Source organism: Simochromis diagramma, unplaced genomic scaffold (genome assembly GCF_900408965.1).
Source record: "Simochromis diagramma unplaced genomic scaffold, fSimDia1.1 OVJJ01000343.1, whole genome shotgun sequence".
Taxonomy (NCBI): Eukaryota; Metazoa; Chordata; class Actinopteri; order Cichliformes; family Cichlidae; genus Simochromis; species Simochromis diagramma.
Genome location: NW_024386831.1, coordinates 3,516,355 through 3,537,140, shown reverse-complemented (window position 1 = coordinate 3,537,140; position 20,786 = coordinate 3,516,355). Strand labels below are relative to the sequence as shown.

Genomic DNA, 20,786 nt, shown 5'->3' with positions numbered 1-20,786 from the left:
CAGTAAGATGTTTGCAACACACTCACCCAACACACCACAGAGGGGCTGAGCAGCTCCAGGAGACATTCACCTCTCTTAGTTTCATATATGGTAAATCCACTGTGCCTGGGTTTCTCATGCTCAGCAGCTATAAAAACAGAAAAATGATGAAGGGATGAAGAAGAAGATGATGAGGGGCTGGGTGTTCAGTTCAGTTTGCACTCTAATTGCTTTTAATTGGAAAAGGCAGCAAGAAGCCTTAGATATTCTCAATTTTTCAGAATGATCCACGTTTATTCCAATTACGTTTATTTCAAAGTGCTATACATAAAATATGACAGGCATTAGGGTCAATGGCATGGCCTGCATTTGTATAGCGCTTTACTCAGTCCCTAAGGACCCCAAAGCGCTTTACACTACATTCAGTCATTCACCCATTCACACACACATTCACACACTGGCGATGGCAAGCTACATTGTAGCCACAGCTGCCCTGGGGCGCACTGACAGAGGCGACGTAAGAAACTATTCAAAATTATAGTCCAGTTTAAGAGCTGAGTATTTATGGAAGTTAGGAAGAGGGAAGGAATTTTGTATAATTTAACTTTAGTCTCATTCTAACCACTGATGACTCTGTTGAATAAACTGGAAACCAGTCGTTAACCTGGAAAACCTTTTAAAACACAGGCCCACCTGTACAGCAGGTAACTCCTGATCACAATTATTCTGTATTTTTACTAACGCTGATATATTTACTAACATTATCATTATTAGTTAAATCGTCATTAAGAGCAAAGATGATCAGGTTTAAATACAGTAACAACAGGAGGTTCACTGTCTGTGAGTGGTTTTGTGCTGAACTTTAAGATGATGTCACGTCCACATACAGCCAGGTGAGGTAAGCCACAGCTGGGATGCAAAGTACAGCACTGAATATGTTTGGTCGTACTGTGTTAGAACATGGCGGCCTCTTGTGGTACAAGGCGGACTGCACACCTGTCTGAGGCTGAGAACCATGGCATCTTCCTCTGCAGTCAGTTGACGGTGTAACAGTAGCTCATCGGGAGGAAGACCTGCCGACAGTGACACACAGGGTGGAGGGGTGGGCGGGCTGTCGTGTTTTGTGTTAGTCTTTGTGTCTCAACTACTAACAACTTAAACCACCAAACCGAAACAAAAAGGGAACTAAATTAAAAAAGAATGACCAAAGAAGGAGAAACTGAAATATTGAGCTCAGCAGGACTGTTTTTTTTTTTCTTTTCCTGATGCTATCTTATTATTATTGTTATTGTTGAAATCTTGTTTTATTTTGACTTGTCAAAATAATAACCATTGTCGCTCATTTCCTGCCTCCAGACATTTAATTTCACATTCACCTCAGTTCCTATCCGGTTGTTCAGTCTGACGTCACTAGCCGTGTCTGGGCCTAAACTCCGCTGCAGGTCCATATATCAAATGATCGCTATGGCATTACTGAGAGTTGAAAAACTGTCTAAAGTCTTTCATCTTTAATAAAATGATCAGCGTTCTGCTCTACCAGGTGTAACAATTGAGTTTAACATCCAGGCATCCATGAAAACGGAATTTATGACATTTAACGGAGTTAGAAGTTAGCAGGGAGTTAGCTCGCTAGCTACTATCTAAATACAATATAGCATGTCCTGACTGCGGGGTTTTGGAAACAAATTAAAACGTACAGCTCTGCTATCACTTCCAGCATAAATGAAGACAGGAAACTAAAAAGCAGTGACGTTTGTAGGGTTACTGAAGTTGGGCTAGCTGGTATATAATGATGTGCTACGTGACCGCTAGCGACACAGCTATGTTAGCATAATATAAACAAGCTAACTTTTTTTCCACTCGATAAAAGTTAACGTGAGTGTTCTCGGTGGTCAGGAACAAATGTAATCGCATGGCAGGATGCTGTAAAAGGATCAAACTTCAGCCAGGAGAACAACTGAGATAATCCATCCACAATACGAGGTTAGTCATTCATATACTGCTGCATGGGCTGGGCTGTAGTTACATCCTAAGGTTTTAAAAACTGAGCTTAAATAAATGATTAGTGGTAATAAAAGCCGAGGGAGGTCAACAGTGATCACTGACTGTTTTAGGAGCTTTTTGAGATCAAATAGAAGAAAATACATAACATTAAACATGTTAACAACACAAAAGCCATATTAAACGCAGACTACTTTAGGCCCGGAAGTAGGATTCGTCGCGTCATCACTGAACAACCGGATTCTAATCCTCTCAAACCAGGCAACTAGTCTATACTTTTAGGTTGTCTTATTAGAGTCATGAGTTACACACAAGTAAGCCCATAGTCTGAGGGTGAAGTGCTCTAATGGAATGATACAGTACTATGAGGTTTTTAAGATAAGATGGGTACTGAGTATTCAGGAGCCCCCGTCAGTACTCCTGCTACAGGCTTCTGTATCACCATCAATGATGGCTCTGCTCACCCGTTACCTGTTAATATGAGAGAATAGTTTAACTAAAAGGAAAGATTCACTGTGAATAAGACAAAAAGTTTATTTGAATGTTTTTAAACAGGTCAAAATACCCTGCCTTTCGCCGTACCACAGCTGACAGCCTCCACCCGCTCCGCGACCCTCAAAAAGGATAAGCGGAAGCAAATGGATAAATGGACAATGTATACAAAAATATAAAAACATAAGAAAGCCACACCACAGTGTAATTACTATAAACTACTCATCAACTTCCTGTGTATTTTTTTCTCTATAACGGTGGAAAGTCCACACTGGTGACTGTGTAAACAGGTTTATGTCCATAAAACTAAAAAATAGCATGGACACATCGATACACACAGATTTCATAAAATACTTAACAAATAATTACCATGTCACTACTAATAAATCATGGTCTTTGTGTTTGTGATGTGTTATTATTGCTATGTCCAGTGTTGTTGCATAGACTATATGTAAAACATAGAGATAGTTTCCTGGTGCGCTGATGTAAAACTGTCTCAAACCTGCATTCTTTTCATGGCCAAAAAAAGTTTGGCTCTGTAGAAGGACTTTGGCACAAAAAAAATGACACAGACCAGAGAAGATTAATCAGTTTACATATTTATTATTTCAGAATTTTATTGGCACATTTTCAAAAATATACCTGCTTCTGACAAATGATCTCAATAAACACTTTCCAGGTGTCTTTATGGTGACTTTAGTTCTAAAACATATAGTTATTTTTGAAAATTATGTTCCAATTAAAAGCAAAAGTGACACTGAAGCAGGCTTTGCTTTAAGGCGCAGCTTTTCTAAATATGTGAATCAGCCTTCTGTTTTACACATTATTTATATTTAACTTATTTTTTCTTATATTTGTCAAACGATTTTTAAGTAAAGGATAAGATACTAATGTTTCCATGCAGGTCCCTCCAGAAATGTTCATCTAGTCAGAGTCACTGCTGCAGGAGCTGCTGAAGTCCTGGAGAAGAGACAGATGATACTTGGTGAATTCCTCACACTGATTCTAAATTCAGTTTTTTAACTCTTTTTGGCTCAGTGGTTAGGATGGGGGGTTTATTTTTCCACCTTTGACCTCAAAATATCCTTAAAATTGGCTTAAAGTTTGTATTTGCTGTCCTGCTACCTGCTGAATAACCTTTTGAAAACATCTTATGAATAACAGTATTTCAGTGATCTTTTTCAGGATGTATTATACAAACATGTCACACTTCACTTGCACCTGAATACTGAATATTTCCTGTTTTGGATAAAATCTGCACATTAGTAATATTCAGTCTCACCCCGTAACCATCCTTCCCTTCTTGTGGCATCTGATGTGCTTGTGTGTGCGCTTATACTCATGCTCACATTTCTTTTTATTTCCACCGCTGCCAACACCTTGTCCACCGCTGCCAACACCTTGTCCACAGCTGCCAACACCTTGTCCACCGCTGCCAACACCTTGTCCACAGCTGCCAACACCTTGTCCACCGCTACCAACACCTTCTCTGCCAAATCCACAATCGGCAAGGCTAATAGTGCAGCCAAATTCATGGCTGCTGTCACCACCTTTTCCGCCAAGGCCAGTACTGCAGCTAAAGTCACTGCCACCACCTTGTCCGCCACAGCCTTTTCCTTGCCCCCTTGAAGATGGTCCTCCTATAATTTGAGGTAGATAGACTGACTTTTCTGGGGGTATATAGGAAATATTAAAAAAAAAAAAGACAAATGATGGGAGCTGTGATATTTACCTTTTCCCTTATCAGCCATTTCCAAACTTTAAACCTCACACACTGTAAGTTCAGTGAAACCTGTTTAGAAAATAAAACACAACATATTCATACTATATCTGAACATACACATTTACGATCATCAGCAGAGATTAAGTGTTGAACTTACTGCGTGCTGGCAATTTGATCCACTGACTCACCTGTCACCTGCCACTTTTTATATGTAAAGCCACACCTCAACCTGAAGTATGCTGAACGCCCATTTAAAGGTCAAATATAGTGTTATAGTCTGCAACTGACCATGCACATACTGACAAAACCAGAATTACATGTTGATGTAAGAGCACACGGGTCAGAGTAACACACAAATGCACTTCAATTTCATGCTTAAGTACTTTGTGAGTGAACAGTGTGATTGACAGGGCTGTTTGTTCCTGCATTTTTCTCATGCAAAACAGGTGTGATTATATATGTTATATCATATCTGTACAGCCTTAGAAACAGGAACTTCAGAGAAAGTTTTTTTTATAATTTATTTTTTATAATAGTTGTTTGTTTCGTTTGCAGGGCTACATACTCAAGTCAAGACTGTTTTAAAGGTGTTGCATTCATAAGTTCAATCCTAACATTGGCAGTTGGAATTAAAGTGGTTATCACCTCACTAAGTTAATTTAGGTTTTTCCCCATGTGTTGACATGATCATATGATTATGATCCCTATGCGTGTCACCATCTCCAGTCAGACACATTGTCAGATGACGATGATGAAATGGTAATTAAAAATGTAGAAAGGCCATAAAAATATGACAGTGAAATGCTAAATATTCCCAGGTGAGTAAAGCAAACCATTCATCTCATTATTTGCACATTAAAATAAACATTTTAATTCCAGTTAATTATTTTATCACTGAGGTGATAAAATGGAGCCGGATGTTCTCTCAGCTGCAGACTTGGTGCTGTTTAAGGGTTTGACAGTAAACATTATGTTTAAACTTCAGAATTCAAGCATGCAAATTAGAGGTTGGAGGTTGGCACAGATTGGATGTCCAGTTTCAGGATCATATATAAATGCTAAAATGATTAAAATTGTAGCAAAAAATCTTATATTTTATGCTCATCAGAGAAACACACACTTGACGCTCCTACTCTCCTCGCAGAGGTCTGAAGCATCTTTCAGAAACAGTAATGCTATTTTAGGAGAATTGATTCAGGAGCCTGGTAAGAAGTGAACCACCTCTGTACATAAAGCCCGGGGTTACCCTGACGTTTCCTGGATAAGCTGAATTCATGTTACCTGGTTTGGGCTTCAGGTTAGTTTCCAGATTAGAGATCAGAAGGTATGAAATCACCATCTACTCAGATCATCAGAAAATACATCAGTACAGGCGTTAAATACCTCTAATGGAACACAGAGCATGCACCAAGAAGCGTGCACAGATCCTGAGGCAGAAACTTGATATATAAAGTTGATAACCATCATCAGAGTGGGTTTTTATCTTTGGCTTGTTTCAGCTGATTAATTATTACACAAAAATTATTTTTGAATTCACCAACTTGGCTTTTAGAGGATTTTTCACATTGTTATAAATACCTCCAAATATACTTGGTCCGTCCTTTCAGGTAACAAACAAAGGTTAACCTGAAACCTCGTTTGGCACTGATATTATATTTTTTACAGAGTTGAAGAAGATGCAGTGAAACCTGCTTTCTTAGCATGTTGTCACGCCTCCGACTCTGAACAAATATCAGAATACTTTATTAATCCCGAAGGAAATTAGGGAGTGTGATCAAGATGGATCACACTGGATTAACCAGTTGTGAAGCTTTGTTATGTTTGTTTCCAAGTGCACTTTTTTTTCCCCAAAAGTGACACTCCCACTAAGCCACCAAGCCACAACACAAGGCTTTTTTTTGTACACTTGACACACAGTTCTTCTAATAAATTAACTCTTTACCACACAAGCTGCTGGACTTCAGCCTAGAAAACATAATGGTAGGATTGGTATCAATAACCTCGGCTATGTGCTGCAGTAGGGGATGCAGGCGTTGTTGCAGAAAACAGTTGACTGTGAGCGTAAATAAATGTTAAAACATCATGAGATGTGATGGTGGCAGTGCTTTGTGTTACTGAGTTTTGCTGGGATCATGAAACCCTCCTGACTGCATAGAACCTGTTAATGAAAAATCTCATTTTTTCCTCTACAGTCTTTCCTCTACTGTTTCTTCCTCATCACCCTCGTCTGCCAATATGTTTTGTGTACTTCAGGAAGAGATGACGAAGCCAAACTCTGTATTTCTTTTTTAATTATTAAGATCAAATAAAAATTAAACTACAAGTAAAAGGGGATGTAAGGCAACATGGACAGGAGTCTGTTTTGTGTACATGAATGTTTAAGATCAGACTGAGAAAGGATTTTAAGGAGGAGCTCTGGCTGCGTGGACAGGAAGTAATTCAAAGAATGAAACGTGTTTGCAGCTGAAACACATCAATGGTGCATGTTCATTGAGTCATTTCAGGTGTGACTTAAAAACAGAGATTATGTGTTCCAGTAAATGTTGTTTTTCTATTTTTTGTTGGAGACATTGATGTTTTTTGGCATGCAGTCTGTTCAGAGCTTGACCTTCCCGGCCAGCCCACTGGTGGGATAAAGTCGTGAGAAGCGGCCGAGGGTCCAGATCGGGAAGACGTTTCTGTATGAGGTGTAGCTGATGGCACAGCTTTTATTGAACACACCTGCAATATTCTCCTGAAAAGGAAGAAGAAAAACAACACATTAACAATCCTGTTGTATTTCACATGGTCATCAATGCAGGGATTAAAGGGACACATGTCCAGTTTTGGAAATATCTGCTGTAGTAACGTCGTCATATAGATGGCACTCGCTGTGTTGGGCCAATAGCACTAAAACAATGCTTTTGAAAAACTAAGCAGCTAAGTCTCTTTACAGAGTGAAGACATTTGTGTTTGATTTTTAGGGTGCGCTGTCCCTTTAAAGGCAGAAAGTCACCTGTGGCCAGTCTCCGTTGGGCAACTGCTTGTCAATCAGCATCTGTACTCCCCTCTCAATGGACTTCCTGTCAGGATGCCTGGTTATGCAGACACACAACATGCATTACATAAACTAAACAACCCGATTAACACAATGCTCACATCACATCTTTATTCGGACTCTTTCTGATTGGTCAGTAGCCCAAAGGTGAGTTGCTCTTTATTACCTGACAGCCATCAGCCCTAACAGAGCCCAGCAGGTGTTGTGTATCTGAGCGGAGCCACTCTGGATGTAGCGACGCTGCTCACATGACTCAAAGTCCTCCCCCCACCCTCCCTCTGGCATCTGCCGGTCCAGCAGGAACTGACAGGCTTTCTGCACCTCTTCGCACACATGTCTGCTCACAAAGAATGTGACACAAAAAGAAATATGTAGGCTAGAGGTTTTGGAGAACAATGGGCGGTTTATACGTAGGAGAATGTGTATAAAAGTCAGTGATTACATCTTACCCGTTCTCGTACACGTGACCCATGCAAACAAAAGCTTCCAGGCCAAACCACATCCCATACGTGAAGCAGACTCCCCAGGAACTAAGCAATGAGACAGGAATGTAAAAGTCATCTTCACAGTATAGTTGGGGCTTTCCTTGCACACCTTTATATCATTTTACTTCCTGCCTTTGTCTGTTTTAACTTCATGTTCTACTCATCAGTTTCACCTGTTGTTCACAAGCATTAGCTGCACCGTTCTGTCACCTGATCAGCTTTGAAAGTTGGTGTAATAGTTTTTCTTTCACATTTCAATTAGGATTAGCCTGCTGCAGAAACAAAAATTATAAAGAATTCCTCAATTGTCAGAATTCCCCTTTTCAATTTTTTTTTTAAAAAAGTAAATTAAATGCACTTGCACCTGCATGCTACTGATTCATGTTAGTTGTTCATCATTTTCTCTTAGGAATATCAGGAAAGTCTGTGGCATCCGTCTGTCCAGGAGAATAAAGAGTTACATTAGTAACATTTTAGGCCCCTTTTCTATGGAACCAGCTTTCACTTTGGATTCGGGAGACATGCACTATCTCTACTTCTAAGATTAGGCTTAAAGGTTTCCTTTTTTGCTAAATCATATAGTTAGGGCTGGATCAGGTGACACTGAATCCTCCGTTGGTTATGCTGCAATAGGTGTAGGCTGCTGGGGGATTCCCATGATGCAATGAAAGTTTCTTCTTCAGTCGCCTTACTCAATATGTGTTAGTAGACCTCTCTACATTGAATCATACTTGTTATTAATCTCTGGCTCTCTTCCACAGCATGTCTTTTATCCTGTCTTCTTTCTCTCACCTCAACTGGTCACTGGAGATGGCCGCCGCTCCCTAAGCCTGGTTCTGCTAGAGGTTTCTTCCTGTTAAAAGGGAGTTCTTCCTTCCTACTGTCACCAAAGTGCTTTCTCATAGGGGCTCATATGATTGTAGGGTTTTTCTCTGTATGTATTATTGCAGGGTCTACCTTACAATATAAAGCACCTTGAGGTGTTGTTGTGATTTGGCGCTGTTTAAATAAAATTGTTGTCTTTCAGTGTACTTGGTGATTACTTGATGTGTTTTTAATTTTTTCTGTAACAATAGCACTGAAACTTTTTCTCTTCCAAAGTGTAATTTCTCAGTTCAATGCACGGTTACACCGAATAAATAAATCTCAGGTGATCTAATTCCTTTGTGGTTTTGAAGAACCACATAAATGACTTGAGCTTAGCTGATTTTACTAAACCTGACAAACTTCAATGTCTATGTTATTATTTCGTTTTTTTGTTTGTTTGTTTTTTTACAAATTTGTCTCTAATGTTCTGGATTTGGGTGCTCTCATATATAAAATCTACCAAGGAGATCCAGTAATAAATCTCTCATTTTGGCCTCACCCTTCCCAAGATCCATCAGGTCTCTGAACTTTCCTGCAGTACTCCAGCCCCTCTCTCAGAGTCGACCTGAAGAAGACACAGCAAACTCAGAGGATCCTCCTGAACTTAAGCGACAACTGAGAAAACACATATGCTCAAGATATTTTCAGAAAAAGACAGTTTGGTTTTATACTCATTTTATTAGGTCAGCTTTAGTTTAAGCCCTGCTAATACTTTGGACAATTACAGAAGAATCTCACACTATGGACACATTTGCTCCAATGGGTTTATGAGAGGGAGCAGAAAAGATGGCAGTAAGTGTAGCTAATGTCCAGCCTTTGCTGTCACCTGCCCGTCTGTCGAGTCATGTGCACAAGGGTTCAGGATTGCAGTGCATGTGTGAAAACAGTTTTAGGAGATAGTATACCTCTAAACAACGTGTTTATACCTTATCTCCTCGGCACGGTGATCAGGGTAGACCTTCTGGAAATGCCTCAGAGCCTGCATAACTGCTGAGGTGCACTCCACATATGTGTAATCAATCATGATGTCACCTGTTTGCGTATGAACGTAAGAGATAAAAGAAAAAGACAGACATGGCACAAAGTAACAGTGCATCCTCATTTTCAATGGAAAATAAGGCAGTCTTTGACTTTCTGCCCTTTGCTACTGGAAAGGTCATTGCCACATTTTGAGTACGCAATGGAAACAAAGGTTTCCACTCTCCAAATGTCATGTTTATATTTATTGCCTCCTTTTTTCATATCTACATATTTACAGTTTAAGGGACTCAGACATTCCCAGCAACAGCCGGGAACTCCTCCTCACATGACTCTTTGAAATCAAAGTTTCTTTTAGACAGAGACATTTTTTTCAGTAAGATGTTGGGAACACACTCACCGAAAACCTCAGAGGGGTTGAGCAGCTCCAGGAGTCTCCCTCCTCTCTTAGTTTCATATGTGGCAAATCCACCATCTGTGTTTTTCATGCTCAGCAGCTACAAAAACAGAAACATGGTGAAAAGATGAAGAAGAGGATGACGAGGGGCTGGGTCTTCAGTTCAGTTTGCACTCCAATCGCCTTTAAAATGAAAAGGCAGCAAGATTTCACAGGAAGCCTTAGATATTCTCAATTTTTCACAACGCTCCACATTTATTTCAACAATGTTTATTTTAGTTAGTGCTGTACATAAAATACGATAGGCATTAGGGGTCAAATGTGCAACATAAGGTAATATTAGAGTGTTAAACCTAGAAAATCAATTAGAAATTACAGTCAAGTTTAAGAGCTGAGTATTTATTTGGTTCATTTAAAATACGAGCAGAAGCCTGCTGCAGCAGACCTGCAGATCTCTGGGATGTGTGGGGCATAAAACACAAACAAGATGTGGAGAGTATGAACTGTAAAAAAAAAAAAAAAAAGGCTTAAGGCTCCTTTTTTTGTACTCACCACGTTGACGGCATCACACAGACGCTCAGAGGGGACGGGCTGCCTGATGGAGGGGCAGAGCTCCTGCAGCAGCATCAGTGACTTCAGGCCTTCTGCAGTGCAGTCGGCCACAATCCAACCACAGTCACGGGTACTGAAGGGAAAACCTCCCTGAAACAAATGCAGTGCATGCTTTACTTATGCACATAAGCTAAATTTAAGACGGTTTATGTTTCGTCAAAGCACATCCGAGTGATTTATTTAACAATGATAAATAAACTGGTTAAAAGCGACTGCAGGGTGATAATATCTGTACCTTATTCATCTGTCTGTAGTACTTCTGATATTGAGGAGGATTCTCCGGGATCTGTAAGAGCGAAAAACTGGTCATCCATTTAAAATAAACATTTTTTTAAAGTGTCAAAATAAAACCCATCGTGATGAAGTCTTGAAACTTGGGGCCATCTTAGAAGCTCATGCAGCATGTTTTTGGCCCGTTATCTTAAAACATACAATTACATTTCAATGGTCATCAGGACACAGAAACTGCATGTTTAAATCATCAGTCAAATCGGATTAAAATCACTTATCTGCAAACGTTTCTCCAAATAAAGTTTTAAAAAAACATTTTTCACTAAAAGGTATTACTTCTATCATCATCATTGCTGTTAGGGAATTCACCCATAGATTATAATTCAGGATTCTTTGATTTCTGGAAGAAAAACTAAAATATACTACTAAAACAATGTGTACTACTTTCTGGTTTCCAACTTTAATGTTTAGGTGAATTATCCCAATCAGAAGCTAGTTTTTCAGATTATTCAGACACCACATAAATATGCAAAGAACACAAAAAAATTTGTTTTCATTATGAAAGCCATTCGGTGGATAAAGTGCATCTCCTTGCTGTACCTGTGTGATAGTGAGAAACTGATGGGCGTCTCGAAGGCATTCAGCTAGTTTTGGGTCGTCCTGAGCTCCTGCCTGAAAAAAACAAAACAAAACTGCAACACACAGAAGTAGTTTTCCTGATGTGTTTTTATGTCAAACACAGCACTAAAACAGTTCTTGTCAAGGTCGTCTTGATCTCGGACTAAATTACACAGGTAACATTTCTGTTACCAGATAATATTTATTGACAAAGTTGATTGTGACGTCCCGTTTAGGACTATGTGTTGGCTTAGTGTTTGACTAGTTCGACTCTCATCAAAATTTACTCACTGATTTCATATGTGGAGTTTCTCAGGGCCCAATTCTGGGTACACAGCTGTGTCTGAGTACAATAACGTGCATTTTACCTAAATTTAGAAGCAAAAAGTTATCCAGGTCATCCAGGTTATATCTTTAAGACATTGCTGTCTGTTTTCTGGTTTCATGGATAGATAGAGCTGGGTGTCATCTGCATAGCAGTGAAAATGTATGCTGTGCCTTCTAATGATACTGGCTGAGGGAAGCATGTATAATGTAAACAGAATTGGTCCTAGCACTGAACCCTGTGGAACTCCATAACTAACCTTAGTGAGTGAAGAGGACTCTCCATTTACATTAACAAATTGGAGTCTAGTAGATAGATATGATAAAAACCACTGCAGTACCTGTAATACCTACAGTATGTTCTAATCGCTATAATAAGATATTATGGTCGACAGTATCGAACGCTGCACTGAGGTCTAACAGGACAAGCATAGAGACGAGTCCACTGTCAGAGGCCATAAGAAGATCATTTGTAACCTTCACTAAAGCTGTTTCTGTGCTGTGATGAGCTCTGAAACCTGACAGAAGCTCTTCAAATAAGCCATTCCTCTGCAGATGATCTGTTAGCTGTTTGACAACTACTCTTTCAAGGATTTGAATTCCATATGAAATTAAGGTTGGAGATTGGCCTATAATTAGCGAAGACATCTCGGTCAAGGGATGGATGATTAAGTAATGATTTAACTACTGCCAGCTTGAAGGCCTGTGGAACAGAGCTAATTATTAGAGATAGGCTGCTCATATTTAAGATTGAAACATTAATTAATGGCAGCACTTCTTTAAGCAGTCTTGTCAAATACAGATGGAGGGGTGTTGGAGGGGTTTTACATACGAGCATGAATGTGCTTTGGTTAAAATTACTGTAAGCATTAGAGGTCATCTTTGTCTTACCTCGAGGTAAGCCTGCACAGCAAAGCAGGTGTCCCAGAGCTGAGATCCATTCGTCCCCTGTGTCAGAGAAGAGATTGGATTAATCCCAAAGCAAGAAACAAACAAGTAAACTAAAATAATGTGTTTAGAAGGCAATAAGTTTATGTATTCAAGTAGATTTTGGGCTATTCTTTGGATTAATGCACCACCTGAACTTTAGCTGTCGCCGAAACTGATTCTATGGATTCTTCTTTCTACATCGGTGATGCACCATTCTCCTCTATATCTCACACTTAATGACATCTTTCTGCTGTGAGAATAATATGGATTTAATAAAGGCTCAGTAAAGAGTTTCTTCTTTCTTCTTTTGCAAGCTGGAGGTGCAGAGATCCTCACAAACACACCTTCAAATGTTAAAGAGGTAAAACAAAGACAGAACAAATTCTCACCTGCATTTTCATTCCATCCAGTCCCAACCTGGTACACAGAGAACTTACAGTAAGTTTATCAGTTTTACACCTTTTGTAAATGATTTTTTTCTGTATGTTGCATAGTTGAAGTTGTTCTTGAAGCTGGAGTTTGGTTTGTTTTATTACTGAACAAGATCGGCTGACTGACCAGAGGTAGTCCGGGATCCTGGACACGTGCTCCTGAAAGGCTGCAGAGGAGGGACCATCGACATACCAGCGAACCAGCATGTTGATAGTCTTGGAGATCTGAGGAGAACCATCAGCAGATATCTAACTGCACGTTGCTCTTTTTATTTTACACTGTTGGTTCAAAACATACTTAGAAAACAGGAAATACTTTGTATCAATAGGTAACTTCACATCTGAGCAGACAAGTATTACATGTGGAGTTCCCCAAGGTTCCATGTTGGGACCCCTTCTGTTTAACATTTACATGCTCCCACTGGCACAGATTATAAAGAACAACAAAATTAACTACCACAGCTATGCAGATGACACACAAATATATATCACAATGTCACCAGGAGCCCAAGGCCCTGTACAGGCTCTTGGTAAATGCATTGAGGAAATTAATGACTGGTTGTGCCACAATTTTCTCCAGCTAAACAAAAACAAAACTGAAGTAATAGTCTTTGGTGCCAAAGAACTTCAATCTATACACCTAAAAACCACCAACCAGGCGAGACATTTGGGTGTAGTGATGGATGCAGACCTAAACTTAGAAAAACACATTAAGACAATAACAAAGTCAGCTTACTATCACCTCAAGAATATATCAAGGATAAAAGATCTGATGTCTCAACAGGACCTGGAAAAACTAGTCCATGCATTCATCTTTAGTAGGCTTGACTACTGTAACAGCATCTTTACAGGTCTACCTTAAAAAAATCAGTCAGACAACTACAGCTCATTCAGAACTCTGCTGCTCGAGTCCTCACTAAGACCAAAAAAGTGGACCACATCAGTCCAGCTCTGAGGTCTTTACACTGGCTGCCTGTCCGTCAGAGGATAGACTTTAAAGTTCTGATGCTGGTCTATAAAGCTCTGAATGGTTTAGGACCAAAATAGATCAGTGACCTCCTGACCCAGTATGAACCTTCCAGATCCCTCAGGTCATCTGGATCCGGTTTTTTATCAGTTCCCAGAGTCAGAAGAACCAGACACGGAGAAGCTGCATTCAGCTTTTATGCTCCTTATATCTGGGACAAACTCCCAGAAAGCCTCAGATCAGCTGAAACACTCAGTTTATTTAAATCCAGGTTGAAGACTCACCTGTTCTCAGCTGCATTTGAATAAAGCACCAAATCCACACTTTTAAGCTTAAATTTCCAAACTTACATTTTAACTACTGATTTTATCTACTGTTCTGATTTTATATACTGTTTTTTTTTTGTTTTTTTAAACAATTTTAAATCATGCTTTTTATTTGTTTTTGTTTTTAATGTCTCTGTAAAGCACTTTGAATCACCTTGTTGTTGAATTGTGCTATATAAATAAACTTGCCTTGCATAAATAAGATGATTTAAATAAATTTTGCACCTAGAAACTCAAACTCCACAAATCTGTGTTCTTTGCTTCGAGTATCTGTGTATTAGTTACCGGGCCAATGCTGATGCATTTCGTGAAGCGATCGTCGGCCTCGATGTGATCATACAGCTCTTTGACTGCTTTTCCTCTCAGCGTGGTACTGTGGTGGGCTTCGTATACATTTAACACCACTGCAGGCCAGAAGGAACAAAGTCACAGGGTTAGAGAAGAGAGTGGAGGGGAATACCCACTGAAAACACTTATTACCATGCTCACTGTGTAAAACACCCTCCAGACAAAACTTTTCTATTAAAGTGAATTGTTAAATGTTGTCATTTTTATTCTTACCATCTCTACATTGTTTTAAACTGTGTGATCAAAGACATTCCTTTGTCTCTGACCACTTCTCCAGCCAATTTGGTGCTGGGGGAGGCTGACGTGGGTTTTATTAGGCACATCTTATCTGAAAGATCTGTACGACACACACACGTTCTTGCACATGCAAGCACATGCATACACGTGCACACACGTACACATAGTGCCTTGTCTTTTAGAACCATTGGGGGGTTTTACGGTGGGAGGTGCTTGTGTTGTGATGTGTATTGTAACAGTTTGTCAATAAATAGCTGTGAGGAGAGCTGCTCTTTGAAGGACTTGGTTTGGAGACAGGTGAGGAGCGTTTAGCTCCACAGCCTGGCTCTGACCAAGCCCTCCCTTATTAGCGAGTAAAAGACCGGTTGAAGATGTTCTGTCTTGTTTTCGTTCTCCATGAGGAATAAGTCTCTAAATTAGCGGAGCCTGTGGAAACACAGACTCAACAGTTTCTCTTTCCTTCATGTCTGCTGCTGAAAGCTTTGCTGTTGTGCAAAACATCTGTTAGTCCATTTTTTCTTAGCAGTCATTACAACCCAACTGTTTTAAATGTGCAGCTCTGGAGGCAGGTATTCACAGGTCAGACTTACTGTAAGCGACTGTGAGGAGTGTGCTGTGAGGTGTGTACATGTCACATGCTGCCACGTTGTTCCTCTGCGCCGGCCAGTTTATAAAAGCATAGTCCTGCACGTAAAGCTCCTATAGCACAAAGAACAAGGCCCATGTTATTGATATACATACAGACTACAGAGGAAGAGAACAATTAAAGGCAAAACACAGGCACAGGAACACACTCTATTCACATAATTCTCCTAGACTCCAACCTCAGCCTAAACAATAAGAACAAGGAAGAGACAGACAGACAGGTAGATATAAAAAAAAAAAAGGAAGAAAACAAACATAAAAAGCGAGAGCGAAACGAAAATAAGAAAAGGAAAGAAGGACTGAGAGGCAGGGCTCTAGAGTGCGACCAATTTGGTCGCAAATGCAACCAAATTTTTCAGTGATGCGACTAAAAAAAATATATATATATATCTTTGGTCACACCAGTGCGACCAACTGTTTGGGTAACAAAAAAAAAAAAAATCTCGTGTGGTCAACAACAGACACACATTATGCCCCTATCGTGGACTAAACCAATCAGAGATAGTCAGGGGCGGGACCTCTCTGATCGGCCGTGGTCCAGTTGAAAGTGCAGGTGGAAGAGGGAGGTGAGTAGCTTGAATAAAGCGATATCGACTCATTAAATCCTGAATTGACTTTTAAATATAACTGTGTTTTGCCAGAAATGCCAAATTCTCAGATTAAAGCTCACAAAACTATTTCAACAACCACCAAACAGCAAATGAGAGCAGGTACACGGATTCCACACAAAGACGTAAACACAGAACGGACCCGACGCATCAGAATCAGCTTTGTCTTTCTTGGCTTTCTCACCCGACGGTAGACGGACACGCCGTCGGAGCTCAGCGATTCTGATGCGTCTGGTCTGCTCTGTGTTTACATCTTTTTGCGTCGATTCTGAGCTGCAGGTTTAGTCTCTCTCCAACCAAAATTCACCGAGCCAGCAGCAAAAGAAGCAGCAAACTACGCTTCACATTTGATAAACATCGTCATGAATTCCCTCTGAGTTTTGCTGTTTTGCTTCCACCACAATAAAAATCACACTTCCTGCACAGCTCTCTCTCTCTCTCTCTCTCTGTACTTCAGGAACAGTTTCCCGTCTCAAATCTCTGTTTTCTGCATTATTCATTCGCTTATTACCCACCAGTCTACCGTTGTTTACAGCGCTGTCTTTTTCTTTTTTTCAGTTAAAGGACCTCGGACAAGAAAGCCTAATTTCTGCTGTTCAATACTGAAGAAATTAAAACTTTTTAAAATTATGCAAAATTACAGAATATTGCAGAATATTTTTTAAGGTTATCTGCTATAAAAAGCCGGGCCAGAAAAATCTCCTTCATGTTTTTCTGTTTTATTCTCAGTTACTTTCACACAAAAGGCATCTGCTGTGATGTTCACAATTCTGATGAAGTCTCACATGTATCAGTACTGATAAATGATCAGAATTATAATATTTCTGACTGTCTGAGGATAAATTGAATCAACCTAGAAAACCTTTTAAAACACAGGCCTACCTGTACAGCAGGTAACTCCACAGATGCTCACAGTCATTCTCTATTTTTACTAACGCTGATATATTTACTAATATTATCATTATTTTAATTATCATTAATGGCAAAGAGGATCAGGTTTAATTACAGTAACAGCAGGAATGTTTTTGTGCTGAACTTTAAGAGGATGTCATGTCCACATGACATCACCAGGTAAGCCACAGCTGGGATGCAAAGCACAACACTGAATATGTTTGGCCGTACTGTGTTGGAGCATGGCGCCCCCATGTGGAACACGGTGGACTGCACACCTGTCTGAGGCTGAGAACCAGGGGATCTTCGTCTGCGGCCAGTCTGACGGCATAACAGTAACTCATCGGGAGGTAGACCTGCCGACAGTGACACCACAGGGTGGAGGGGTGGGCCGGCATCCAGGTGGGGAAGAGCCTGGAAGAGACAGAAACACATCAGGAATCCTGGAACATTTATATTTGAGGGAAAATGATCAGTCTGACTTCCATTCTACTTAGAAACACCACAAGTCAGGGTCAGAGTCATGACCAACAACGCCGCAAAGGGTTAAACTCTTGTTTCATGTAACACACCTGTGAGAGGCCACAGAGCTGCACACGAGCCTGGAAATCATCTCTCACTCACCACATCTCAGGCAGGAGCGTGTTCATTCCCTCCCAGCTGTAGACGTTCAAAATGGCCAACCAGAATTTACCCCACGAGGGAATCCCAACTGCTCCACCTGTACCAGGTAAACACAGAGCGCTATGGTACACTGCAGCTCAAAACATGACACCATGGAGAAAAACGCACACTGAACATGACAGACCTTTGCTGTGCAGGTTGTTCCTGGCACGAACCATGTCTGGATCATCGGGATCCACTCCCAGGATCCGAAGTGAGGTGTAACTCAGCGCTGTGCCAAAGACGGTGGACTTGTCTTCAACATGTCTGCAGAAGTGACACACGCATGCTCACTGCTGCTGTGATCAGCGCTTGAGGGGTTGACTTTGGAAACGTGCTGTCCTGGGATCATTTTAGAGCAGTTTAGCAGCACTAAACTTGCCTCTCTGTTATATGTGCTGTTAAATGTGTTTGTTGTCTTTCTACTTCTCCTGCCATCGTGTTTTGTGTTAGTCTTTGTGTCTCAGTGCTTCTTATTCGTTTGTTTGTCTCTGTATTTGGTTCTTATTTAAATCTGGTAAGAGTTTTGATGTAATAACAGGTTGGAATCCAAGTTATTACTGATATCAGTTCCACATGAGTGATAAGGTTGGTATGGTGATATGAACATTAAAAGAATATTTAAAAAAAAAAAAAACATGTGTTGACTTACAGACCCCAGCCTCCATCAGGGAGCTGGACTGAGCGCAGGTACCTCACCATCTCCTTCTTCCAGGCCTCAGGCAGGGAGATCTTAGCTACATGGCAGGTGATCAGGAGACCTGTGGAAGCACCCGAACTAAGACATGAAATCCCTCACACCCTGTTTTATTTATATAGCATCAATTCACAACAACAGCCACCTCAAGCCGTTTTATATTTTAAATTGAAGACCCTAATACAGAGAAAACACCAACAATCAAAACAAAGGACAAACTCCATTTGAACAGGTAACCTGCAGAACCAGTCTCAGGGAGGGACAGTCATCTGTGTGAACGAGGAGGGAGATGGACAAAAGACAAACTATGGCACAGAGAGCCAGCGTTTAATAACTGCTAAAGATTCAGTGCTATAGTGGTGCATAAAGAGGTGAAGAAGAAACACTCAGTGCATCATAGGAATCCCCCAGCAGCTTTGGACCATTGCAGCGTAACTAAGGATGGATTCAGGGTTAACTGATCCAGCCTGAAGCATAAGCTTTATCATAAAGGAAAGTTTAAGCCTAATCTTAAATCTGAAAAGCAGAGTGGCTGTCTGTCTCCTGAATCCACAGAAGAGGGGCCTGAAAGCTGAAGGCTCTGCCTCCCATTCTACTCTTAACCATCCCAGGAACCACAAGTGAGCCCGCAGTCTGAGAGCTATGAGGTTTTTAAGATAAGATGGGTCCTGACTGTTCAGGGTCTTGTATGTAAAGAGCAGGATTTTAAACTAAATTCTGAATATAAGAGGGAGTCAATGGAGAGAAACCAATACAAGTGATGCTCTTTTTCTAGTCCCTGTCAGTACTCCTGCTGATTCATTCTGCATCACCGTCACTGATGGTGCAAAGGTTAAAACTGTTGCCTCACACACACACACACACACACACACAAAAATAAATAAATGGTGGGTTCAAACCTTCCTGGGTTTCACAATTAGTCTGCCATAAATACATTAATGTGTACTGAATTTTTATACCATTTCATTCAGAACTGGAGGTTGAAGACAAGACTCTGTTCCCTGTAAAGGCAGTGCTTTAAAGGGAACATCTCCAATGATGCAATGAGAAGCTTCACTTTATTTTGTGCGGTCACTACAGACATCAGGATAAGGAGGATGACTAGACTCACCTGGCAACAGGAAGAGAGGCCCTCCATAGTCTCCTGCCCAGTGACCATCCTCGGCCTGCAATTGACTGTAGAAGTGCATGCCTTTCACTGCGGCGTCCACAGCAGTGTGGGCGGCTGGAGAGTCGAACACAAACTTACTCTGTGGAGAGAATCAGTGATCTTACCACCCACCGCTGTCATCCACAAAGTTTAAAGATATTCAAGTTTACTGTGTCGCTCTGAGAAATCCAGTTTCCAGTAAGAGCCAAACAGTCAACTCAAAAGCTGTAAAAGATGGGAAACAACTGAGAGGAGCCCACCGTGTCCAAGCCGAGTGAATGGGCCTCCAGCATGCTCTGCTCTCTGTCTGCGGTCTCCTGATCTTCCAGGTACCGCCACGTCTGCCGGCCCTCCACATTGGTCAGCCTCCAGCGGCTTAGGTCTGTGGCTGGCTCCGTCTTATACGGCCCCCCTCGCCTCCGCAGGTGCCTGGCAGAAAGAGTATTTGAAGAAGGAAACACTTCTGTAGATTGCCTTTTACAGATGTGACTGAAGTGCAGACTTCCAGCTTGATTTCAAGAGATTTAACGAAATATTATTGTTTCATTTTTATAAATTAGAGCAATTTTACATACAGACCCCATTTTCAGATGCTCAAAGGTTATTAAACACTTGACTGTCAACCTGTTTCATGAGCAGGTAAGACCTGGCTCCGACCTCTCGCATCCCATCCCCAAATTTTAGCTTTCTAAAAACTCTTTATAATTCCTGAGCTCATTAACAAGTACATTTCACTAATGTTTTCTTAAACATTTCTTAGAGTTACGACAAAAACGTGCACTATGAATGATTTATTTATTATTATCGTCCTATTTATTCAGGTAAAATTCTCACTGAAATTAAAATCTCATAGTTGTTAAATGAAAGAAGCCAAAAACTCACGTTCCCTCAGTCATAGCTGCTGTCAGATCAGTCAAACCCTCCGCTCAAATACGTGAATGAATCTCATCTCAAGAGCTCCCGAAGCTCCGCCCCTTCCAGTGTTTCCACGGGAACTGTAGTCCTGAGAGGGCAGCGAGTGCAGCGAGTTTAGTACATCTTAGACTCCACTTCCCAGGAGGCCATGCGAGGCCCGTCCGAGGAGTTCTCCACATGGAGAGACATGAGCAGAGACTCTGCTTTCCAATCACAAACCGAGTGGGAGGGGAA

The 20,786-nt window shown here is 40.8% G+C and overlaps 1 protein-coding gene across 1 annotated transcript; it reads right to left on the bottom strand.

Annotated features, from left to right (window-relative positions):
• Nucleotides 1-6,469: 6,469 nt before the first annotated feature.
• On the bottom strand, nucleotides 6,470-20,782 carry lss (lanosterol synthase (2,3-oxidosqualene-lanosterol cyclase)). Its single transcript, XM_040027536.1, has 22 exons — nucleotides 20,520-20,782; nucleotides 19,898-20,066; nucleotides 19,599-19,737; nucleotides 18,443-18,551; nucleotides 17,936-18,057; nucleotides 17,752-17,848; nucleotides 17,406-17,541; nucleotides 15,574-15,682; nucleotides 14,684-14,802; nucleotides 13,233-13,330; nucleotides 13,064-13,091; nucleotides 12,636-12,692; nucleotides 11,403-11,474; nucleotides 10,807-10,857; nucleotides 10,512-10,661; nucleotides 9,963-10,059; nucleotides 9,511-9,616; nucleotides 9,084-9,149; nucleotides 7,682-7,762; nucleotides 7,399-7,569; nucleotides 7,191-7,269; nucleotides 6,470-6,929 (listed from the first exon to the last, which is right to left on the bottom strand). The coding sequence occupies exons 1-22, from the start codon at nucleotides 20,531-20,533 to the stop codon at nucleotides 6,792-6,794; spliced, it is 2,208 nt and encodes a 735-aa protein (XP_039883470.1). The 5' UTR covers nucleotides 20,534-20,782; the 3' UTR covers nucleotides 6,470-6,791.
• Between the last annotated feature and the right edge of the window lie 4 nt (nucleotides 20,783-20,786).